This window comes from Trachemys scripta, chromosome 1, assembly GCF_013100865.1.
Source record: "Trachemys scripta elegans isolate TJP31775 chromosome 1, CAS_Tse_1.0, whole genome shotgun sequence".
NCBI lineage: Eukaryota > Metazoa > Chordata > Testudines > Emydidae > Trachemys > Trachemys scripta.
In genome coordinates this window covers 322,315,968-322,336,865 of record NC_048298.1, presented here as the reverse complement: position 1 = coordinate 322,336,865, position 20,898 = coordinate 322,315,968, and the positions used below count along the sequence as shown (strand labels likewise).

At 42.4% G+C, this 20,898-nt stretch overlaps 1 protein-coding gene across 1 annotated transcript in view; it reads right to left on the bottom strand.

The window, feature by feature from the left end:
• Positions 1-13,106: 13,106 nt before the first annotated feature.
• Positions 13,107-20,898, bottom strand: part of NOX4 (NADPH oxidase 4) — a 139,859-nt gene continuing 132,067 nt past the window's right edge. The window contains exon 18 of the mRNA XM_034758988.1: positions 13,107-13,701. Coding sequence (XP_034614879.1) covers positions 13,581-13,701 — 121 coding nt within the window. The 3' untranslated portion in view covers positions 13,107-13,580. The remainder of the gene's footprint in view (positions 13,702-20,898) is intronic.

Sequence of the window (20,898 nt, the reverse complement as noted above, 5' to 3'; positions counted from 1 at the left end):
ACTTTTTTGATTGTCGCTGCTGCTCATTGAGCAGATGTTTTCAGAGAACTATCCACAAAGACTCCAAGATCTCTTTTTTGATCAGTAACAGCTAATTTAGACTCCATCATTTTGTATGCGTAGTTGAGATTATGTTTTCCAACGTGGATTACTTTGCACTTATCAACATTGAATTTCATCTGCCATTTTGTTGCCCAGTCACCCAGTTTTGTGAGATTCCTTTGTAACTCTTTGCAGTCTGCTTTGGACTCAACTATCTTGAGTAGTTTTGTATCATCTGCAAATTTTGCCACCTCACTGTTTACCCCTTTTTCCAGATCATTTATGAATATGTTGAAAAGGACTGGTCCAACTACAGACCCCTGGGGGAACCTACTCTTGACCCTCTCCATTCTGAAAACCATTTATTCCTACCTTTTGTTTCCTATCTTTAGTCAGTTACTGATCCATGAGAGGACCTTCCCTCTTATCCCATGACTGCCTACTTTGTTTAAGAGCCTTTGGTGAGGGACCTTGTCAAAAGTTTTCTGGAAGTTCAAGTACAGTACATTATATCCACTGGATCCTTCTTGTCCACATGTTTATTGACCCCCCCCTCAAAGAATTCTAATAGATTGGCAAGACATAGAATCTCAGGATTGGAAGGGACCTCAGAAGATCATCTAGTCCAACCCTGTGCTCAAAGCTGGACAAATACCCAGAGGGTTTTTTTTTGTTTGTTTTTTTAACCCAGATCCTTAAGTGTCCCCCTCAAGGGCTGAACTCACAACGCTGGCTTTAGCAGGCCAATGCTCAAACCACTGAGCTATCCCTCCATTTCCCCTTACAAAAATCATTTTGATTCTTTTCTAACAAATTGTGTTCATCTATGTGTAACCCACTCACCTCCTGGGTGTGGTGCTCTGTCCCATCTAATGGTACCAAGACCACTTAGAGAGAGAGATTAATGAGTTTGCTCTACAGCCTGAGCTAACAGCCAGTTGGTCCCCAGTTCAACCCCGCCCAGCGATGACTGGATTCGGTCAGTGTTACATATGTATTTGATAATTCTGTTCTTTTATTATAGTTTCAACCAATTTGCCTGGTACTGAAGTCAGGTTTACCGGGCTGTAATTATCAGGATTGCCTCTGGAGCCTTTTAAAAAAAATGAGTGTCACCTTAGCTATCCTCCAGTCATCTGGTACAGAAGCTGATTTAAGTGATAGGTTACATACCACAGTTAGTAGTTCTGCAATTTCACATTTGAGTTCCTTCAGAACTTTTGGGCGAATACTATTTGGTCCTGGTGACTTATTAATGTTTAATTTATCAATTTGTTCCAAAAACCTCAATCTGGGATTATTCCTCAGATTTGTCATCTGAAAGAAAAAAAAATGGCCCAGGTGTGGTAATCTCCCTCACATTCTCTGCAGTGAAGACCAATGCAAAGATTTTATTTAGCTTCTCTGCAATGACCTTATCTTCCTTGAGTGCTCCTTTAGCACCCCAATTGTCCAGTGGCCCTACTGATTGTTCAGCAGGCTTTCTGCTTCTCATGTTCTTAAAAATGTTATTGCTGCTAGTTTTTGAGTTTTTGCTAGTTGCTCTTTAAACTTTTTCTTGGCTTGCCTAATTGTATCTTTACACATGATTTACAATTTAACATGTCTTTTGTTTCATCTTGTTATTGTTAAATAACCAACCTAGCCATCACCACACTGTGTAAAAAAGTAACAAGGCACAATTTCTACTTATACTTATATATTTTAATGATTTCTTTTTGGTTTTTCACAAAAAAAGTATCGCTTTTAACAACGATTCTGAAATCGTCAGTAGTTTGCACACAAATTGCTTTCCTTTTTTTCCATGGCAAAAAGAATTTCATCATATCATTTTCACGTTAGGCCTTGATACTGCAAAGTGTTGAAGGGCGGAGGTCGTTCAGAATTAGGGGCACCAAGCACCTCTTGGTAGCTCTCAGCTCTTTGCAGGTAGCTCTCAGACTTTACAAGACAGTGGGTGTACTGGAGCCTCGATCCAGGTCCCACTGAAGTCAATGGAAAGCCTCACCAAAGTCAGTGGAGGTTGGATCAAACACTTTATTTAATTTATTTATTTATTTTTTGAGACAGAGATTACTGGTTCTGGTCCGGACTCAGAAAAAGTCATACATAACCTTAAACACATCATTAAACCCCAATGACTTCAGTGGGACTTAAGTACATGCTTAAAGGGAAGCACATTCTGAAATACTTTATCAAACAAGGATGGACTTTAGGCACATGCCAGGAGTTAAGTATGAACTCAAGTGCTTTGCTCAACAGGGAGCCCTAATAGTATTCCCCATTGTAAGGATATGGGATCTGTCTGAAATCCTTACTATTGCTAATATCAGAAGAAGCTTTTTTAAGGTCACACTTGGAATCAGCAGCAGATTTGCCATTGATTTCAGTAGGTGCAGAATCAGCCTATGTCAACCCTGCCTATAGTTTTCTTCTATCCTTACATTCTAAAAGAGATATTCAGAGCTTAGATGACTGGCATTGTTTCTGAAGCTATTGTTCGTGAAATGGTGTTCGTATGTTCAAATGGGACAAATCCATCCTGTGTTTGATTTGATCTCATTATTGGTGTTACAACAGGAACATTTTTGGCCCAGTTTCCTGTTTCCACTGTTTGTGTATTTGTTTGAGATCCCAATAGGTGGCAAATGAAATAAGTGTGTTTCCAAAATATGTCACGCAAAATGCTCGAAGTTTACTTCTAGTACTAACAACTATATATACACAGTGCTTCTATGTTAATTAAAGCAGTATGTCATGAATTAAAAACAGTTCTCAACTCAGCTGCTCTACCATGTTTTGATAGTGCTGGAATGTTTTATTTATTCCAAAGTCATGATGTTTTTGGTAAAGTGAATATCTTGAGAATACAGTGCAGTAATTATGAGTAAATGTACAGTGCTTTGTCAAATACAATACAAGGCATGAACACAAGTTAGTATCTCCTGGTAATATAATGGAACACAATGTTGCTCAACGACACATGAACAGCAAAAGAACCCAGATGAATGGTTTGCTTGTCAGGATGGCCATCGAGATAAAATGGTAATTCAGTAATTTTAGAAAAGAGGCATTCTTGCAAAAGAATCTTGCAGTTTATCTTTATACATTAGTAATGTGGAAAGATTCAGTGGAAAGATATCAGCCCTGTGATACAACAATAGACATAATAATACTTGGCAAATCCATAGCACTTTTCATCTGAGGAACTTAAAGTGCTTTAAAAGAACTGATTGTCACAACAGCCCTATGAAGTATATATTACTACCCCCATTTTACAGATGCGCAGACTCAGGGACTGAGATATTTAGCCTGTGATTTTAAAAGTGGAACCTAATGCAATTATGTGTTAAATTCTCATTGAAATTCCTGAATCCCTTAAACTCCTGCCCAAATCCTAGGTTGTGCGGTTTGACTAATGTCACATGTGGCAGAACAGGCAACAGACCCCCAGATTCCTGACCCACTGTTTCCTTCTCTAACCACACTAATAATCTACATTGCCTCCCATGAGCACCAAACAATTTAGAAAGAGCTGACATGGAAAGAGAATCCTACAGCTAACCTAGGAATAAGAGAGTACAAAAAACAAAACAAAACAATCCCTCCCTCCCTAAACAACAAGAGAATTCAGCCCTTAGAGTAACAATCAAGATCAAAATATACAGGAAAGACAGGCATTCATCCATGCTTCTGATACCTCCTCCCTCAAGCGTGCTCCTTGGAAGTCTCAACATGTAGCCCTTGTTTTTCAATGGTGTGCATTATTCATGTAATGGGAGAATGATTGCATAGAGGAAGAGAGCCAAATCCACCCCCCTTATCTCAGCATTAGTTGTAGTGATAGGTTTGCCTGGGACCCATCCCCCTTAATCATTCTGATGCATTATTTTTGTCCTTAGAGCAGCACAAGTAAGCAGCAGCACTGGCTACAGAAGGCTCCTTCTCCAGAGGAAACACAGGCCCTTACATTGCTTTGGTGTCGATAACAATGTGTGATACTCTCCTCGTTCCATGCTGGGCAGCAGAACTTACACTGATTCCCCATCACTTGTAAATCAGGAGTACCTCTGTCCCAAACAATACAGTTACAGTGCTGTAAAATAGGGAAGAATCAGGTCCCCTCTCGTCCTTCTTTTCAGGTGGGTCCCATTCTAATCCCACACCACCTGCAGAAACCATTAGAGGATATCTGACAGTTCCTTCATTTTAAAAGGAAGCTTTTCATGGTCAGAAGGCCAGATTGTGACCACTTTGCTCACTTCGAATAGTACTTTACACCATGAATCGAGGCCATTAAAACCACTGAGGCTGCTTGTACAACGCGGTGAGATTAAGGGTCTCACAAACTGGCCCAGAGAGACCAGTGTTTCTTGCCAAAGAAAAAAGTAATTGATCCCAGAGTTCCAGCTACGCATTCATCCATTTGCTTGGAAGAGCCTCCTGGCTGAAGCAGGTGCCTCAGTGAAAACACTGCCTTTTTCTAGAGCGTCAACACAGCCTGAGTGCTTCTTCTCAAGAACACAGAGCTGAGCATACAGGCTGGGAGTAGGGCTCTTTGACAGCACAACCCTCTTTTTTCTCTTTGTAGACTGCGTGTCCCCAGGTTTCCTGAAGTGAAGACAGAGGAAATGTTTAAACGGTAAAAGGAGGGAAGAATTAGCAGATAAACAGGAGCTATGTGGAAACAGGGTGCGTAATGGAACTAAGCAAGCTTGTCATTCAATACCAAGTGTCGTGCAGGGCCTGACGTCTGGGGTGAAAGCACAGCCCTGAAATCATGCTGAATTTTGCCGCTGACCAAGGAAGGGAGAGGGCTTAACAGGATTGGATCCCTCCCCTAAGCTGGCACACACAGATAGCTGTGCAGAGAGGAGGAGATCCATGGGCACAGGCTACCTCTGGTACTCTCCCTCCTTTCACTGAGCAACACAGAAGGCGCTCTTCAGGGACCTGTACACAGGGACCAAGCCAATGCCTACTCAAGTGAATGGGAAAACCCCCACGGATTTCGATGTGCCCGGGATCGGGCATATAAAGAAGGGGCAGGCCTGGGAGGGGACAGAGCTACGTGGAGGCACGGGTCTGGTTGAAGCTGAGCATCTCCACATCCTGGGAAGTGAAATTTCCCTGCACTAATGGAAGCAGAGAGCGGGGGAGTCCCTGCGGGTGGGAGTGATAGTGAGAAATTTCCGACCTTTTTAGCTGTTGTTAAAGATCCATATTTTCAGTTGTTCGTGGGACACTGAAACACACCCTAAACCACGTTCTCAACCTGCGGCCCAATCAGCACACAGCAGTGACATCCTCAGGCCATACAGGTAGTACACATATTGTGTGGATGCGGCACCATGTAATACATAGAGAGCTGCATATGCAGTCCACAATGATAAATGGGATGAGAACCACGGCCCTGAAGCCTGGGATTTTCAAAGAAGACTAGAGGGAATTAAGCATCCAACTCCTACTGGCTTTTAATGGCAGTTAGGTGCCTAGGTGCTTTTGATAATCCCACTATAGGCTCCTTACACTCCTTTGGAAATGCCTACTTTTTTAACCAGTGTTTTGGCTGGGAATGTATGTAAACTTGGAGATGAGATGGTGTTTCCACAAGTCAGTTTGAATAAAATGTACTCTAGGAGGGGGAAAAATAATGGAACTCTGTGTTGCTACAGGGCAGAGGTAGTGCCTAACCAATGGGCTATTGGCTATTCTGGGGTGGTCTCTCTCTCTCCACCTTATGTGAATTTCCAGCCTGGTCCTGAGGAAATTGTTGTCAAAACCCAAACACTTCCGCTCACAGTTTTAGTTTTGAGAAATCAACATTTTCCAAAGAAAAACTTTTTTGAAAAATTCCCGACCAGCTTTACTCACAGAGGTGCTGTATTCCTCTTCCAAACTGCTGTTTTCCTCCGTCTATAGCTTGCCTCTTCCTGGGAGTTTACAGAGAATGCTGTGCAGCATTCCTAATCACACTGCATTGAGTGCAACTCAGGACACATTCCACTCACTACATGTGCTATCTGGTCTTTTGCGCCTTGCTCTGGGATTATTAATGGGAGAAGGCAATGCTGGGATGCTTTATTTATTCTGTTCAAAGCAAGTGTTACATTTCTAACATGCCAACAACTCTACTCCAAACCAGGAGAGGATTCTTCATCACTGAAAGAAATGATGCGGTATTTCAAAACTGAAATAAATGCTCTGATATAGATGAATAGATTCTTGGCTACATTACTACAGCGTGAAAAGAAGGCTCTCACTCTTCCCCAGGGGTGGAGGAATATCAGCCTAACACTGTGACCTTGCAATGACAGAATTTTAATGTGCTACTGGTGCACCAGAAGTAAGGCAGCAGCTTTTCTCCCCTCAGTGTTGCTATGTACAGTAGACATTTATGTAACACTGCTTCTCATTTTCAAGTTTGTCCTTACCTAGGGTCAACAGCAACGAAGCCAAGATTTATTTATCAAACTGTCAGTGCCACTTGGGCTGAAGGACTGTGTTTGCAAACAGAGTGGCAGTGAAGGAGTTAAAAAGACAGAGCACGCCGAAAAATAAAATGCAGCAAAGACAGAAGCTGATACGGCCTTTTAAAAATGGTAAATTAGAAATAGCCAGTGGTATTTGTATTTCAAATGCACTACATACTTCTAAGGCATTTACCAAATTATTCCAGATGTCCTCTGAGTGCTGGTATTTTCACTCTGATTTTTGCATAGGAAGGGTTTTCTTTGCCAGCATTAGTTCACAATCCTTGGGATAATATATCTGCACCTTATTTGACAATGGGAATGATTCCTATGGGGTCTGGTAAACAAGGGAAAATTTCCCTTCCCCATCATGGCTGCTCTAAATATTTCCTATCTACCCCATCTGAGGAAAATATCCTTCTCCCTCCTCTCTAGCTACAGAGCTTTTTCCTTGAAGAATCATTTGATTAATATATTATGACACCATTAACCTGCAGTTTCAGGATCTTCACATGGCTTCCCCCTTCCCCTTCGGGTAAGAATATTACGAATCACCAGGCAAAAGGTGGACGTCTCGGGTTGGGGGACAGGAAGATTTTGACAGGAGGCATAGAGGAATGCACTTAGGTTGTGTGTGGGTGATTTGTGCTCAGACTTTCAAGGTCTCCGCTAAAAGCCAGGCTGTCATTTGATTTGTTGCTTTCCGCACTTCCCCCATTATAGTGGTATGTATCTAGAGCAGGGGTTCTCAAACTTCATTGTACCGAGACCCCCTTCTGACAACAAAAATTACTACAAGACCCTAGGAGGGGGGATGGAAGCCTAAGCCCACCTGAGCCCCAGGGGTCAAAGCTCAAGGGAGCCGCCCAGGCAGGGGGCCTGTAATCGAAGCCCTGCTGTCCAGGGCTGATGCCCTTGGGCTTTGGCCCCAGGCCCCAGAAAGTCTAAGCCAGCCCTGAGGATGTTCAGAAGTGGTCCCATAATGTACTTGGCACATTCTGTGATGGATTTTTGTGCTACTGTAACTGCTCCCCTCAGTGCTACAAGATAGGTAATGTGATTAATACAGTAGTGATTAACTATTAATCAACATACATTAATATAAGCACTTGAAGAAATGGCATTCGTTGATTGAAACCTTTGGGTAGGACAATGCATTGCACACGTTGAGCCAGTGAAAGGTGTCAGAGGGCCCGACTCTGACCAGCTCACGGCACTGAGCACCCTCAGCTTAACTGGAGAATCCTTAAAACCTTCAGGATTTGCTCAGCTCAACTCCTTGACAAATCAGGCTCATCCTGGGGACCAAAGAGTCTCATCTTAGTGACATGCTCTTACACCAGTGCAACTTCACAGTAGCCTCAATGCATGTTATTACTCTTGATTTCCACCAGCAGACGAGGAGATTCATGCTTGATATTAAAATTCAGAGCATGGTGGAAATTCTCCAGTTGGAATATACATACCCATGCAAGATGCACCTCCATTACAGTAAAGGTCAGTTTAGCTTGCAAGCCTGAGATATTTCTATTAGCTTCCAAACTTTAGTGTTGAACTCTTAAAAATATTGCCTTTGTGAAAAAAAAATTGTAGTAAAATGGGATGTATAATCTACAGAGGAGCAGATCCAGCTTTTTCTTAAATCATGCATATGAAATAACTGCTCAGCTGAAGTAGAAATTAATCTTCCTACCAGTTATTTTGTTACAAGTAAACCTTGCTTTTTAATAACTGTCTTCTTGCTCCATGGCTGCTACTAGCAGCAACTTGTTAGCCTCCTGCAGGCTTCTTCAAGCAATGTCTTACTGTTTAAAACCATAACCTGGTGGGCTGGCTCTCTCTGAATGGAGGGTTTTCTCTTGGGCTGCAGCTCAGAGAACAAACCTCTTGCTAAACCATTACTCCCAAGATTTTTTTTTTTTTAAAAGCGGGTCTAGAATTACAGCCTCCCAAGCCTGTCATCCTCACTATTTACACCTTCCCAGCCAACTCCTCGTCGGCCATTCTCCTCCCGTTCACATGCCAGTAGGATTTAAAGCCCTGGGATGAATTCGGATCTTGTTTGCGACGGATGTTAATCTAGAGGTATGGGTTATGTCAGCTTGAGATCAGAACTGGTCCCTGGTATGGCATATCTACTAACATGAGACATGAAAATCAACATAACACCACAGGACTGGAAGGGACCTCCTGGGTCATCCAGTCCAGTCCCCTGCTACTGCAGGAAACCCCATCCTATAATCCCATTTAGCAACTTCCATCTTAAAGCCAGTTAGGTTTCTTGCCCCAACTCCTCCTATTGGGAGGCCATTCCAGAACCTCATTCCTCTGCTGGTTAGAAGTCTTCTTCTGATTTCCAGCCTGAATGCACTCACGGTGAGTTGACAGCCCTTTGTTCTTATGCCAATGTTGACTTTTAGTGCTTCTCCCTCCCTGATGTTTACCCCACTGAGCATGAGGGCTGAAACTCAGCCACGCTGCAGACAGCCCACACGCAAGAATCTCTACAAAACTTATGTAGTGGAATTGTGGTGGAGACTGCATGTGTGACTGCACACCCTGTGTGCTATGGAAGGGGTCTCCATGCTGGCCCCAAATAGGCTGCTGCGAAGGGAGATTTATGGACAGGGCAAGAAAGGGGCCATAGGACATTGACTATCCAGATCCCGTGACCCTAATTCCCCTGTAGGAGAAGCAGCACTTACTACCAGCACATGGACTGAAATCATGGTCCGGAGTGGCAGTGCAACTCAGGAATGTGCCTGCAAATGGTGGGGATGGATATCAACCTTAAGCCAACCCTACCCGGTCCCCAGTTGTCCCCATTCAGGCTCAATTAGGCAACCCTTAGTCACAAGGGGGAGCACTTACTCACATGAGTAGCCCCAGTGACTTTACTGTGACTGCTTGAGAGAGTCAGCACCCCGCAATGTAAATGCGGCACTAGTCTGCACCAAGCCCAGCTCCTCAGGGGTTGCGAGAGGGGGGTAGAATGTCACACAAGACAGGGGCGGTGGCTTCAATCAGGGGATGAGAGGAGTTCATGCCATTTTAAATGCACAAAAATAAAAGCACTGAAAGGTTGGTGACACACACGGCAGACAGAGAAAGGCACCTGCTGTGAAAATGCTGGTAGGGCTGCAGCTTTGTGAAGTATCAAGCAAGAAATGGCACAATACCCAGAGGAATTCTCCCGAGCAGTCAGGGAGCTCCTGACAGCCTGGCTTATAAGGCATGTTTCAAAGCACGAAGAGACATTCAGTTATGTAAATCCGGTTGATCTGTAAACGTGGAATTAAGCACTGCCAGCATTTACTTACTTTCCTGGCATTTATTATTATTTTTTTATATATCTTCTTGGCCTAGGGGTGAAAACGCTGTGTAGTAGAAAGGCCCTGCACTGTTTTTTTGCCAATCTGTACACTCAAAAACACAGTGCGTAGTGCAGCCTCCAGAAAGATCTATTTGTCAATAACATTTTCTGCTACTGAAGTCAACAAGGCAAGATTTCAGTGTCACAATCCCCATCCCTTAATCTTTTTGCTGCTGTAAAAAGCATGCCTCAAGGAAAGCAAAGACATTCAGGCTTTGAGCCTCTTTTTCAATTCACACAACAACGTGGAGAGAGTACTCAGACCTGAACAATGCTGAAAGATCCAGGATTCAGAGCACCACAAAAAATAATAATGCAAATAAAGACAAAAGCACCTTTTGTTATAGCACTGCCAAAGTGCTTCAAAAACATCAAGTAAGCCTCACAAAACCCGTCTGAGGTAGATGGTATTAACCCCATTTTATAGCTGGGCAAACAGATACAGGAAGGCAAAATGATGTCCCCCAAGATCAGAAAAGCCAATGCCTTAGATAGAAGTCAAACCCAAAGGTTCTAACTATTTATCCCCAGTTCTGACAACCCTCCCAAGCTATATACTAGTTTTCAAAATTTCATAAGGACAGTACCAGCTCCTCCTATCATTTGGATTAAGAGGATAGCTCATTATTCTTTGAATTAGAAGGCATCACTTATATTTGAGCTGTGCCAAACTATACAATCTAGAAAAGTGTTTGCTCTTTGTATGTTAATGGAACAGCTATATGCCAGAGAGGAAAGCAAGCAACCATAAACATTTTTGTAGGTAGTTGCTAGAGAACCTAAAGCAACAGAATAATAACCATTATATCTGCACTTGTGGTTAACAAATAAGAACATAAGAACAGCCATATGGAGTCAGACCAATGGTCTATCTACCCCAGTATCTTGTCTTCCGACTGTGGCCAATGTCAGGTGCCCCAGAGGGAATTAACAGAATAGGTAATCATCAAGCGATCCATCCTCTGTCACCCATTCCCCAACTTCTGTCAAACAGAGGCTAGGGACACAATTCCTGCCCATCCTGGCTAACAGCCACTGATGGACCTGTCCTCCATGAATTTATCTAGTTCTTTTTTGAACCCTTGGTTTTCACAACATCCTCTGGCAAAGAGTTCCACAGGCTGACTGTGCACTGTGTGAAGAAATACTTCCCTTTATTTGCTTTAAATCTGCTGTCTATTAATTTCATTTGGTGACCCCTAGTTCGTGTGTTATGAAAAGGAGTAAATAACACTTTATTATTTATTTTCTCCACACCAGTCATGATTTTATAGACCTCAATCATCTCCCCCCTTACTCGTCTTTTTTAAGCTGAAAAGTCCCAAACTTATTAATCTTTCCTCATATAGAAGCTGTTTCATACCCCTAATCTTTTTAGTTGCCCTTTTCTGAACCTTTTCCAATTTCAATATATCTTTTTTGAGATGAGGTGATACAGTTATGATATTGCTTGTCATAAACTAACCACAACCCCTCCCTCTGTGCATGGCAATATCTCATCGCTACACAGGTGGCTGGCAGCATTATATTATGTTTAATATTAAGCTAATACAGATGGCAATAAAGGGTCTGATTCTCCAGTTTTACATTGCAGTAACTATCTACAGAAGGTCTGACTAGCTGACCATAATGGTCCCTTCTGGCCTTAAAACTCTATTAATCTACAAATCATTTAGTGAATTAGGCCCAAAATCAGTGGGTGGGATTTAGGCAGTGACTGAACTTCAAAGGGATTTGGGCACCTAACTCCTTTTGGCTAAGATTTGCAAAGGAGCCTATCTGAAAACAACCACTTTGCCCCTTCCATTTACTCCAAACTGAGTAAAGTCAGGGGCTAGTGGCATTTGTCTATCTTTGGCATAGACAAGTGCCAGGCCATTTTCCCCACACCTCTCTGCCAAGGCCCTTCTGTCCTACTATTCCAGTCATGGTGTCTCCTGAGCAGCAGCTGCAAAAGCAGAGACCAACCTCATTTTCATTGTCACACATGCGACAAGCCAATATATGAGCTACTGAAAGACTGCACCCCTCTTAATGCAGACACTGACATTAACAGACACCAATGCAGGGCCGTGTCTCTATGCTGAAAATTAAAAAGTCCAGGTGATAAAAAAAAAAAGGGGGGGAGTTGAAAGCCATAAACTAAATCAAAGTGCAAAGTGCTAACATATGGGAGAGCCACAGTTCTGAGTGGGGCTGAGACCCTCCTGTTTCAGTGTATGCCACAAGCATTCTAGAGGTGATGCTCCTGAGGTCTGGGGGAAGATTAAGGGCCAGATCCGCTCAAAATCAATGACATTCTATTAAAATCAATGGAACTATACTGATCCCGATTGTGTACGTCTTTAGTCCCCTATTATCCTTAGAACAGAACTTGAACATGAGGAAACAGAACTGGGGGATTAAAGAAGAAATAAAGGAGGCCAAGGCAATGGGATAGGGGAAATGTTGCTCCTCAGAATCAGTGGGTTCTGATTTCTCCCGCTTATTATGTACAGATTGGGAAATGGATGGTAGGAGAGAGAGCTCATGTTCTGAAGCTCTGGGAAAAGAAAGAACAACAACAACAACATTCTGTAGATTGGGCAAGGCTTCCATCAGCACACACAAAGCAAAGGGTCACAGCAATTAAGGCTAATTCCTACCATATTATAAATGGTGATGCAAATGACACATCGGCCCCAATTCTCCTCTCAGTTATATCAGTGTAAATCAGCATCAATCCACTGAAGTCAGTTGAGAGGCTAAAATCAATTTGAGTCACTCTGGAGTACGCGAGTTGTAAACTCATCAGCAGAGGCACCTAAAAAGTCCAGCTTGAACTCATTCACCGGTGTGTGCGTGCGCAAAGTGAGTGTGACTTTCATGGTGACTTGGGGGTATAGCAGAAATACCCTATCTTGCTTTCTCCTGCTAGTTGTTTTTCCTGATCCAACTCCAAGTGCATAAATCATATGCTTTTTGCGAACACACTCAGTATCAAACTAGTTACCCCTATGGGCCAGTTTACACCCCACCTGTCATTTACATCACCATAGGATTTGGCCCAGAGATTTCATAAGGTTGCACTCACTTTCCCATAGTCTGGGGTGAGCCCTCCATATATATCCCTACCAGACAGCTATTCAGTATGGAGGCAGGCTAGGGAGAATACACTTTCATATTTTACATACAGAATCCCAATCTGTAATATTTAAATCTAATATTTTTGTCTGGAGTTTCTCCATTTCAAAGCCGTTTCATTTGTGTGCCAGTAAAGAGCACCGTCGGTCTTGCAGAGCACTTTTAATTCTGATCAATCTGGTGTTCATTTAACCAATCCCAATTTCAGAGGACTGAGGTTAGCAAGCTGAAGTGGAGACATTTCAGATGTTCCATGGATTGTTCTTGAATCAGCCATACAAGCAACCGTTTGTTTCCGTTTTTTAAATTAATTTACACACTGATAAATGAATCATCCCCACCATCATAACAAATCTTCTCTGAGCCCTTTTGGCTTTGAGCATAAACACTTGATGTGACTTGGTACTTTGCTGTGTCCTCCTTATTTCAGAATTTTAAATAATCATAAATAAGAAAACCTGCTACTCTTTGGTACATTGTATCTGCTTAGCACAAAGCTCTGACTCTTAAGTCTTACAAAAAATAATTGCACTTCTTTCTTCCATAGAGTCCTGTTAGTCCCAAGACTTTCAGCTGAACGATTCTTTATTGTATTCGAACCTTGTCCCATAGGAGTTGCTGCTGTTGCTCAATTTGTGGAGTACCTTGGAGATTTCATTTGGTCCACAACAGAAAACGCCAACAGTTTTCCTATCAAGAATGAAAAGTGAGTCACCACATGCCAGATAAATTGTGAATCGTGTCTAAAAGGCACACAGAGCTGGATTCTAATCTCACATGCCACAGAATTACAATAGTATCATATATTTTAAGGACAGAAAGGACCATTAGTTCATTTAATCTGACCTCTTGTATATCAATGGCCATAGAATTTCACCCATTTATCCCTGTATTGAGTGCAATAACTTGTGCTTGATCAAAGCACATTTTCCAGAAAGGAATCCCATCTTGATTTGAAGACATCAAAAGATCAAGAATCCACCACTCCCATTGCTCAGTCACCATCACTATTACAAATTTGTGTCACTGCAATGACTTCATTAGTATAACTTCTCATTTATACCACTGTGAGATCACAATCAAGTCTATGATGATTCAAAACGCTAATTAAAAGGAAGTACTACCAGATCATGCATTATTTCTAGCAGAAGCAGAATGCCTCTATGGCTACAATGTTCTCGATTGAAACATTCAGATTGAAATTCTGCCCTCCTGCTATGCATGTCAAAGTCTTGTGAGGACCCAAAGACAGGATATGGCCCTTAATCTGTGACCAAAATCATGAGCCTAGATTCACTGATATACTTTGGTGACAAAAGGCTGTTATAAATTAGCTTACTGGCTTGTCTTCAATTAATGCCAGTTAAACTGGGTTTAGGCAACTTTGCATCACTAGAACAGCACAGTCAGAATGTAGTGTTGAATATGCTCCAGATTCTGATCCCAAACTGAAGACTACACTGCAATGCACGTGCACAAAGGGACAGAGTCAAAGAGGCACGTGCAACCTTATTTGTGACATTTCCTCACTTTTGAGTGCTCACCCATGGAACCTTAATGTTCTTTTAATGTAGGGTTTTGTGTGCTTTTTTTTGTAATTTAAGTCAGTGGTATTTGATCTGTGGTTACTCATCACTGCTGAAAATCCAGTCCTATGTGATTTAGTTCCTAGGCACAGTTCAGAGGAAAAAAGAGGGAATATGAGTATAACTAAAATGGGACTATGAACCCAGCATGTCCAAAATCATGCAAGTTATTAAGGCACTTAAATACGGATGTGGGTGCCCAATATTGGACACTTAAGTTAGAAAATGTTCCTTTGCTACCAAATTTGACTTTTCACTTTTTAGACTAGTATTCTATAAAGGTAAATTAACTAGGCCTTATTACAAACATTATAAAATTACTATTATAAAATTGTAAGGAACAGGTTAAAGAATATTCAGATAAGTCAGCAGGGCCTGGTCAAATTCATCCTAGGGAATTTAAGGAACTAGCTGAAGCAATCTCGGAACTGTTAGCAATTATCTTTGAGAACTCATGGAAGACGGGTGAAGTCCAAGAAGACTGAGGAAGGGAAAACATAGTACACATCTTTAAAAAGGGGAACAGAGGATGTGGGGAATTATACACCAGTCAGCCTAGATTTGATACTTGGAAAGATACTGCAACAAATTAATAAACTATCAACTTGTAAGCACCTGGAGGATAATAGGGTTATAAGAAATATCCAGCATGGATCTGTCAAGAACAAATCATGCCAAACCAACCTAATTTCCTTCTTTGACAGGGCTACTGGCCGGGTGAATAAGAGGAAGCAGTAACTGTGGTATATCTTGATTTTAATAAGGCTTTTGACACAGACAGTCCCACATGAGCAATTTAAGCAAATGAGAGCAATGTAGTCGAGATAAAATTACTATAAAATGGGTGCACCACTGGTTGAAAAACCTACTCAAAAAAGAATTATCAGTGATTTGCTGTCTAACTGGGAGGGCATATCTAGTGGGGTCCTGCAGAGGAGGTCAGTCCTGAGCCCAGTACTATTTAATATTTTCATTAATGTCTGGGACAATAGAGAACAGAAAATGCTTATAAAATTTGCAGATTGCACCTAGCTGGGAGGGTAGCAAGCACTTTGGAGGACAGGAATAGAATTCCAAATGACCTTGACAAATTGGAGAATTTGTCTGAATTCAACAATGCAAAGTACTTCACGTAGCAAGGAAAAATCAATGCACAAATGGAAAACAACTGGTTAGGTGGTAGTACTGTTGAAAAGAATCTGGGGGTTATAGCCAGGGCTTTGGAGCGGAGCCCGGAGCTGGAGTACGAACCAGTAGGTTTTATGCCCAGAGCTGGAGCGGAGCAATTCAAAAATTTGATTTCTCCAAATCCCTGGTTATATCAGCTCAGAAACTGAATATAAGTCAACAACTTGATGCAGCTGCAAAAAAGGTTAATATAATTCTGGAGTGTATGAATAGGAGTGTTATATGTAAGACACAGGAGGTAACTGTCCCACTCTACTCAGCACTGGCGAGGCCTCAGTTGTAGTTCTGCATCCAATTGTGAGCACCACTCTTTAGGAAATATGTAGACAAAGTGGAGAGAGTCCAGAGGAGAGCACCAAAAATGATAAGAGGGTTAGAAAACCTGACCTATGAGGAAAAGTTAAAAGAACTCGGCATGTTTAGTCTTGAGAAAAGAAGACTGAGGGAGGACCTGATAACAGTCTTCAAATATGTTAAGGGCTCTTCTAAAGAGGAGGGTAGTAAATTGTTTTCCATGTCTACTGAAGGTAGAACAAGAAGTAATGGGCTTAATCTGCAGCATGGGAGATTTAGGTTAGCCATTAGGGAAAACTTTCTAACTATAAGGGTAGTTAAATACGTTTCCAGGAGAGGTTGTGGCATCCCCATCATGGGAGGTTTTTAAGAACAAGTTTGACAAACACCTGTCAGGGTGGTCTAGGTTTACGTGGTCCTGTCTCAGTGCAGGGGGCTGGACTTGACTTCTCAGGGTCCCTTCCAGCCTTACATTTGTATGATTCTTGATTATTTAAAATGACAAAGAAAAAGCTGAAATGAGCATTTACCAAATTTTAAGAAGCACATGCAGAGATGTGGATTCTTATTACACATTCATTACTGAAGATCTAGAATGGACAGTTACACTCATTACCATTTAGCCACAATACTAGTGCACACCATAACAGCTCCAGGGAACCATTGGGACAGATGATGTGAATATTAACAGTAATCCGTGTTCTGTGTTAGGAATTCATTATTCAAAAGGCCCACAATTGTTAATGTAGTTGGATCAAATCCAGATCCCAGAGTCCTTACTCAATTCTTATGCAGTGTAAACTCCCACTGCAGTCAATGGCAGTTTTGTTCTAGGAGTCTCAGTTTCAGCATTCAAAAACGGAGGCACCCAAAATCAGTGGCCACTTTTGATAATTAAGGCATATGTATATAGCAGAGAATGACAGTGGCAGCTTGCTGGTATATATAATCTATTTTAGTGTGCAGTTAAGTTCACATCACACAGTTAACTGCATCATCCCCTAAACTGCACTGAAGGAAGTCTGCGCTGCTAGACAGAAAAAAGAGTATAGTCTAAGGATATTGACAAACTTACGGAAATGTGTGCCTTTGAAAGAAGAAAATGAATCACAGAAAAAAGTCTTTGGCCCACAATTTCAAATTTAGGTATCTAAAGTTAGCCAGTTAAATCCATAATTAGGCAACCTGAATAACAGATGGCCACTGACTTTATGCAATGAAGGGAAGCGAACACTAGCATTGCAAAAAAGGCAGGAAATGTCACCAAAAAAGTTGCATGTGCAACCAAAACAATGGCCTTGTGCAGGTGCATCATAATACCATTTTTAATTATATGATCCCACACGATTTACAATTTTTCCATACACATTCAGCACCCCCCACATCCCTGCACTGTTGTGTATTTACATTGAATTCCATTGTCATCATGGTCCAGTGTTGCATTACTGACAAGGGGAGAAAAATAAGTGGCCTGATTTTCAGATGCATTGAGTAAATTATTGACTGTCTTCAACGGGCTCTGTTGGTGCCAAACACTTTTGAAAACCAGATAGCATGTGCTTTTGTGGAGAAGGAGAAGGGCAAGTAAACCTTGAATATGAATTTTTATCTTATTGTGTATTTAATTCAAAGCCTTAATGTTATTAAACATTTGTATCCATAAGTTTACTCAAGTACAGCGAGTTGTTGAGTAAAACTAATATACATTGCTACCCCGATATAACGTGACCAGATATAACATGAATTCGGATATAATGTGGGGGAGAGGGCTGCGCGCTCCGGTGGATCAAAGAAAGTTCAATATAACACGGTTTCACCTACAATGTGGTAAGACTTTTTGGCTCCCGAGGACAGCACTATATTGGGGTAGAGGTGTAGCATCTCTCACTCTAGGTACTTACATAACCATAATCACCACAGTATCTCAGCCTCTCACAATCACTTACACAACACTTCCATGAGTGACAGCACTTCCATGAGTAGTTTTACAACAGGAAACTGAGTCAAAGAAAGGTTAAGTGACGTGCCCAAGGTCACATCGGAAGTCTGTAGCTGAGCCAGAAATTGAATCCAGGGCTCTTAAGTCCCAGTCAAGTCAATGCCCTATCCACCAGGCCACCCTTAACAGTAATACTTAGCACTGCTATAGCACTTTATATTTTCAAAGTGTTGTGCAAATACTAATTCATCAATCCATACAACACCCCTGTGAGGCAAGTAGGCAGGTAAGCATTATTATTCCCATTTTACACATGGAGTAATTGAGGGAGAGGTGAGGTGACTGGCAATATAATAAGAGCCAGAGCTAGGATTTGGGATTTTCTGATTCCAAACCATGCATTACATTCCTTAGAGATGACTGTCTTTTATAGCATAGAGAAAATGTGCCTTATCTTTACATCCCTTCTTTCCTCACATGTTTTAATTTCTTCTGTTTAGCTCATTCTTAGCTCTATGGAAGAAGCACATTGCCATTTGGACCCAGCAACATTTAAAAGCTATGATAATATCTCAGAAGTATATAGCACATTTTTATCCTGAAGATAAATGAACCACATAAAAGGGCACCACCCTTTCCCCAAATAGATTGCACGAAAATCCTGAAAACTGGCTGCATAACGTACACACCGAATTGTCCCAGTGCAAAAACAGTAGATGTGGTATAAACTATCAACAGTAGATGGTGCACTTTTGCTCCTCTTAGTTGAACTGAAAGAATATGAACCTGATGCTGGATTGAATTAATCTGTTAACTGTGCAGAGAAATATTAAATTCTAGCAGACCTCAGACACTTAGACATGAGCTTTCCCTGTCTGGGAGTCAAGCAACCAAAACCAGTGGTATGGCTGAACTGATGAAAGCATCCCTAGTTGCGTGTTTGTTTATGTTGGGCTTTTAGTAACCATAGCCACAGAATGATAGGAGGGGAAGGGAGCTCAATAGGTCATCTAGTCCAGTCCCCTGCACTTAGACAGGACTAAGTGTTATCTCTAGACCATCCCTGACTGGTGTTTGTCTAACCTGTTCTTTTTTAGTAGAAATGTAAAATAAAAACTGGGAAATACTTTGGATGTCACAAAATAAAGACTGCAAACCAACCATGTGTGTGTCTGCCAATATGTCCGGAATCCTGAATGCCAACGCTAGACTTATTTGGCTAAAAGAAGAACTGTTTGTCTTGCCCTTATTTAGTGGTATGCATATTGCACCAGGGCCATTCGGAGGGAGTTGCTGAAAAATGGGAAGAAGAAGTAGGAGAAGCAGCAAAAAAGAGGTCAGTAAGCTGAACAATTGAATTATGGTGAAAGGTTAAAGTTCTGATCTTGCAGCTGGTAAGTTCTAAGTTAATGGGACTCTGTAGAGAAGTGGACTCACCCCTGCGGCGCCTCCTGCTGGTGACTTCTGTGAATTAGCTCAATCCAGCCTCCAGAGCACCCTCTGCAGGCCGGTGATATGCCTGTCCTCTGGCTCCCATGTCCCTCCCAGACCCCAGTGCCCTTTTATCTGGGGTGCTGCCCCCTGGCAGTACACCCCTCAGTATTAGGGTTTCCCCTCCCTGGGGAACCCCCACCCACTATCCCTACCTCACCTCAGAATAAGGCCACTGCCAGTCTCCCACTAGCCCCCATTCCCTGGGGCAGACTGCAATATAGGCCACTCATCACAGGCAAGGTTGGGTTTGGACCTGCTGCCTTGGCCTAGCCCTGGGCTGCCCTCTGCAACCCCCAGTACCCCTTAGCCTCCTACTAGGCCACAGCCTGGGGCTATCCAAACTGGAGCTCCCCAGCCTTTCCCCAGCCCTGCTCCACTACAGGTACCCTATGTCTAGGGTCATGCAACCAAGCCCTTCTCCCTCTGAAAGCAGAGAGAGGGACTGCTGAGCTCCTGGCTCCCAGCCTTTTTATACAGGCCAGCTGTGGCCTGATTGGGGCATGGCCCAGCTGTGGCTGCTTCCCCAATCAGCCTGGTAGCTTTTCCTTTGCCCCAGCCCTGCTCCCTGGTTGTTTTAAGCCCTTCAGGGCAGGAGCAGGGGACCACCCTGCGACAGACTCCTTACCTGCACCACACACACCTAACTGCAGGATGGTGTCTGCAGGATGGTGACCTTACAGAGCTTGTCTATAGACCTTAGCAAGGGGGTGATATGGGCTGAGGAAGGACATAATAAGAGTTTACAAATAATGTAAAAGGTGTACACAGTCAAGGATGCAGAAGCATTACTGAGGTAGTACAAGACATGTTGCTTAGAAATCAAGGTGATGGGCATCTTAGAGATACAAAGATGCATGGGAAAGTGGTACTTGAGGATCTAACCAGGGGTGAAGAGATGAAATGTAGAAAGGAAAAATGAAAAACGTCTTGAAAGTGATGTGCATTCGGGTATGCAAGAGTCTCCCAAGAGAAATGATGGAGGCTCCCATTATTTTGGTCTTTTAAAAAGATTAAGAAAGAAATAAGAATGACACTTAAAGGGTTAACATTCCCCAAACTATGCAGGAGGCTGTGATTACAGGACCAACCTAGCAGCAGATCCACCTCTCACACCCTCCGCCCTTTCCTTTGCTATGCCCTATCTTTTCCCACCATAAAGAGCAGGACTGCCCAGAGCTAAGCCCCTGCAGAGCTGTTCTCCATGTTGCACAGGAAGTACACACCTCTGCCTAGGCCCCAGTTCCTGCCTTTCCTCCTTGCACATCACTGACTGGTAGTATTTATATATATATATATTGGTTTGCATTACAGTAACTCCCTAACAGGGAGCATGGCTCCATTGTGCTAGGCACTTTGCTACTTTGGGGGAATAGCAAGATTAGTACC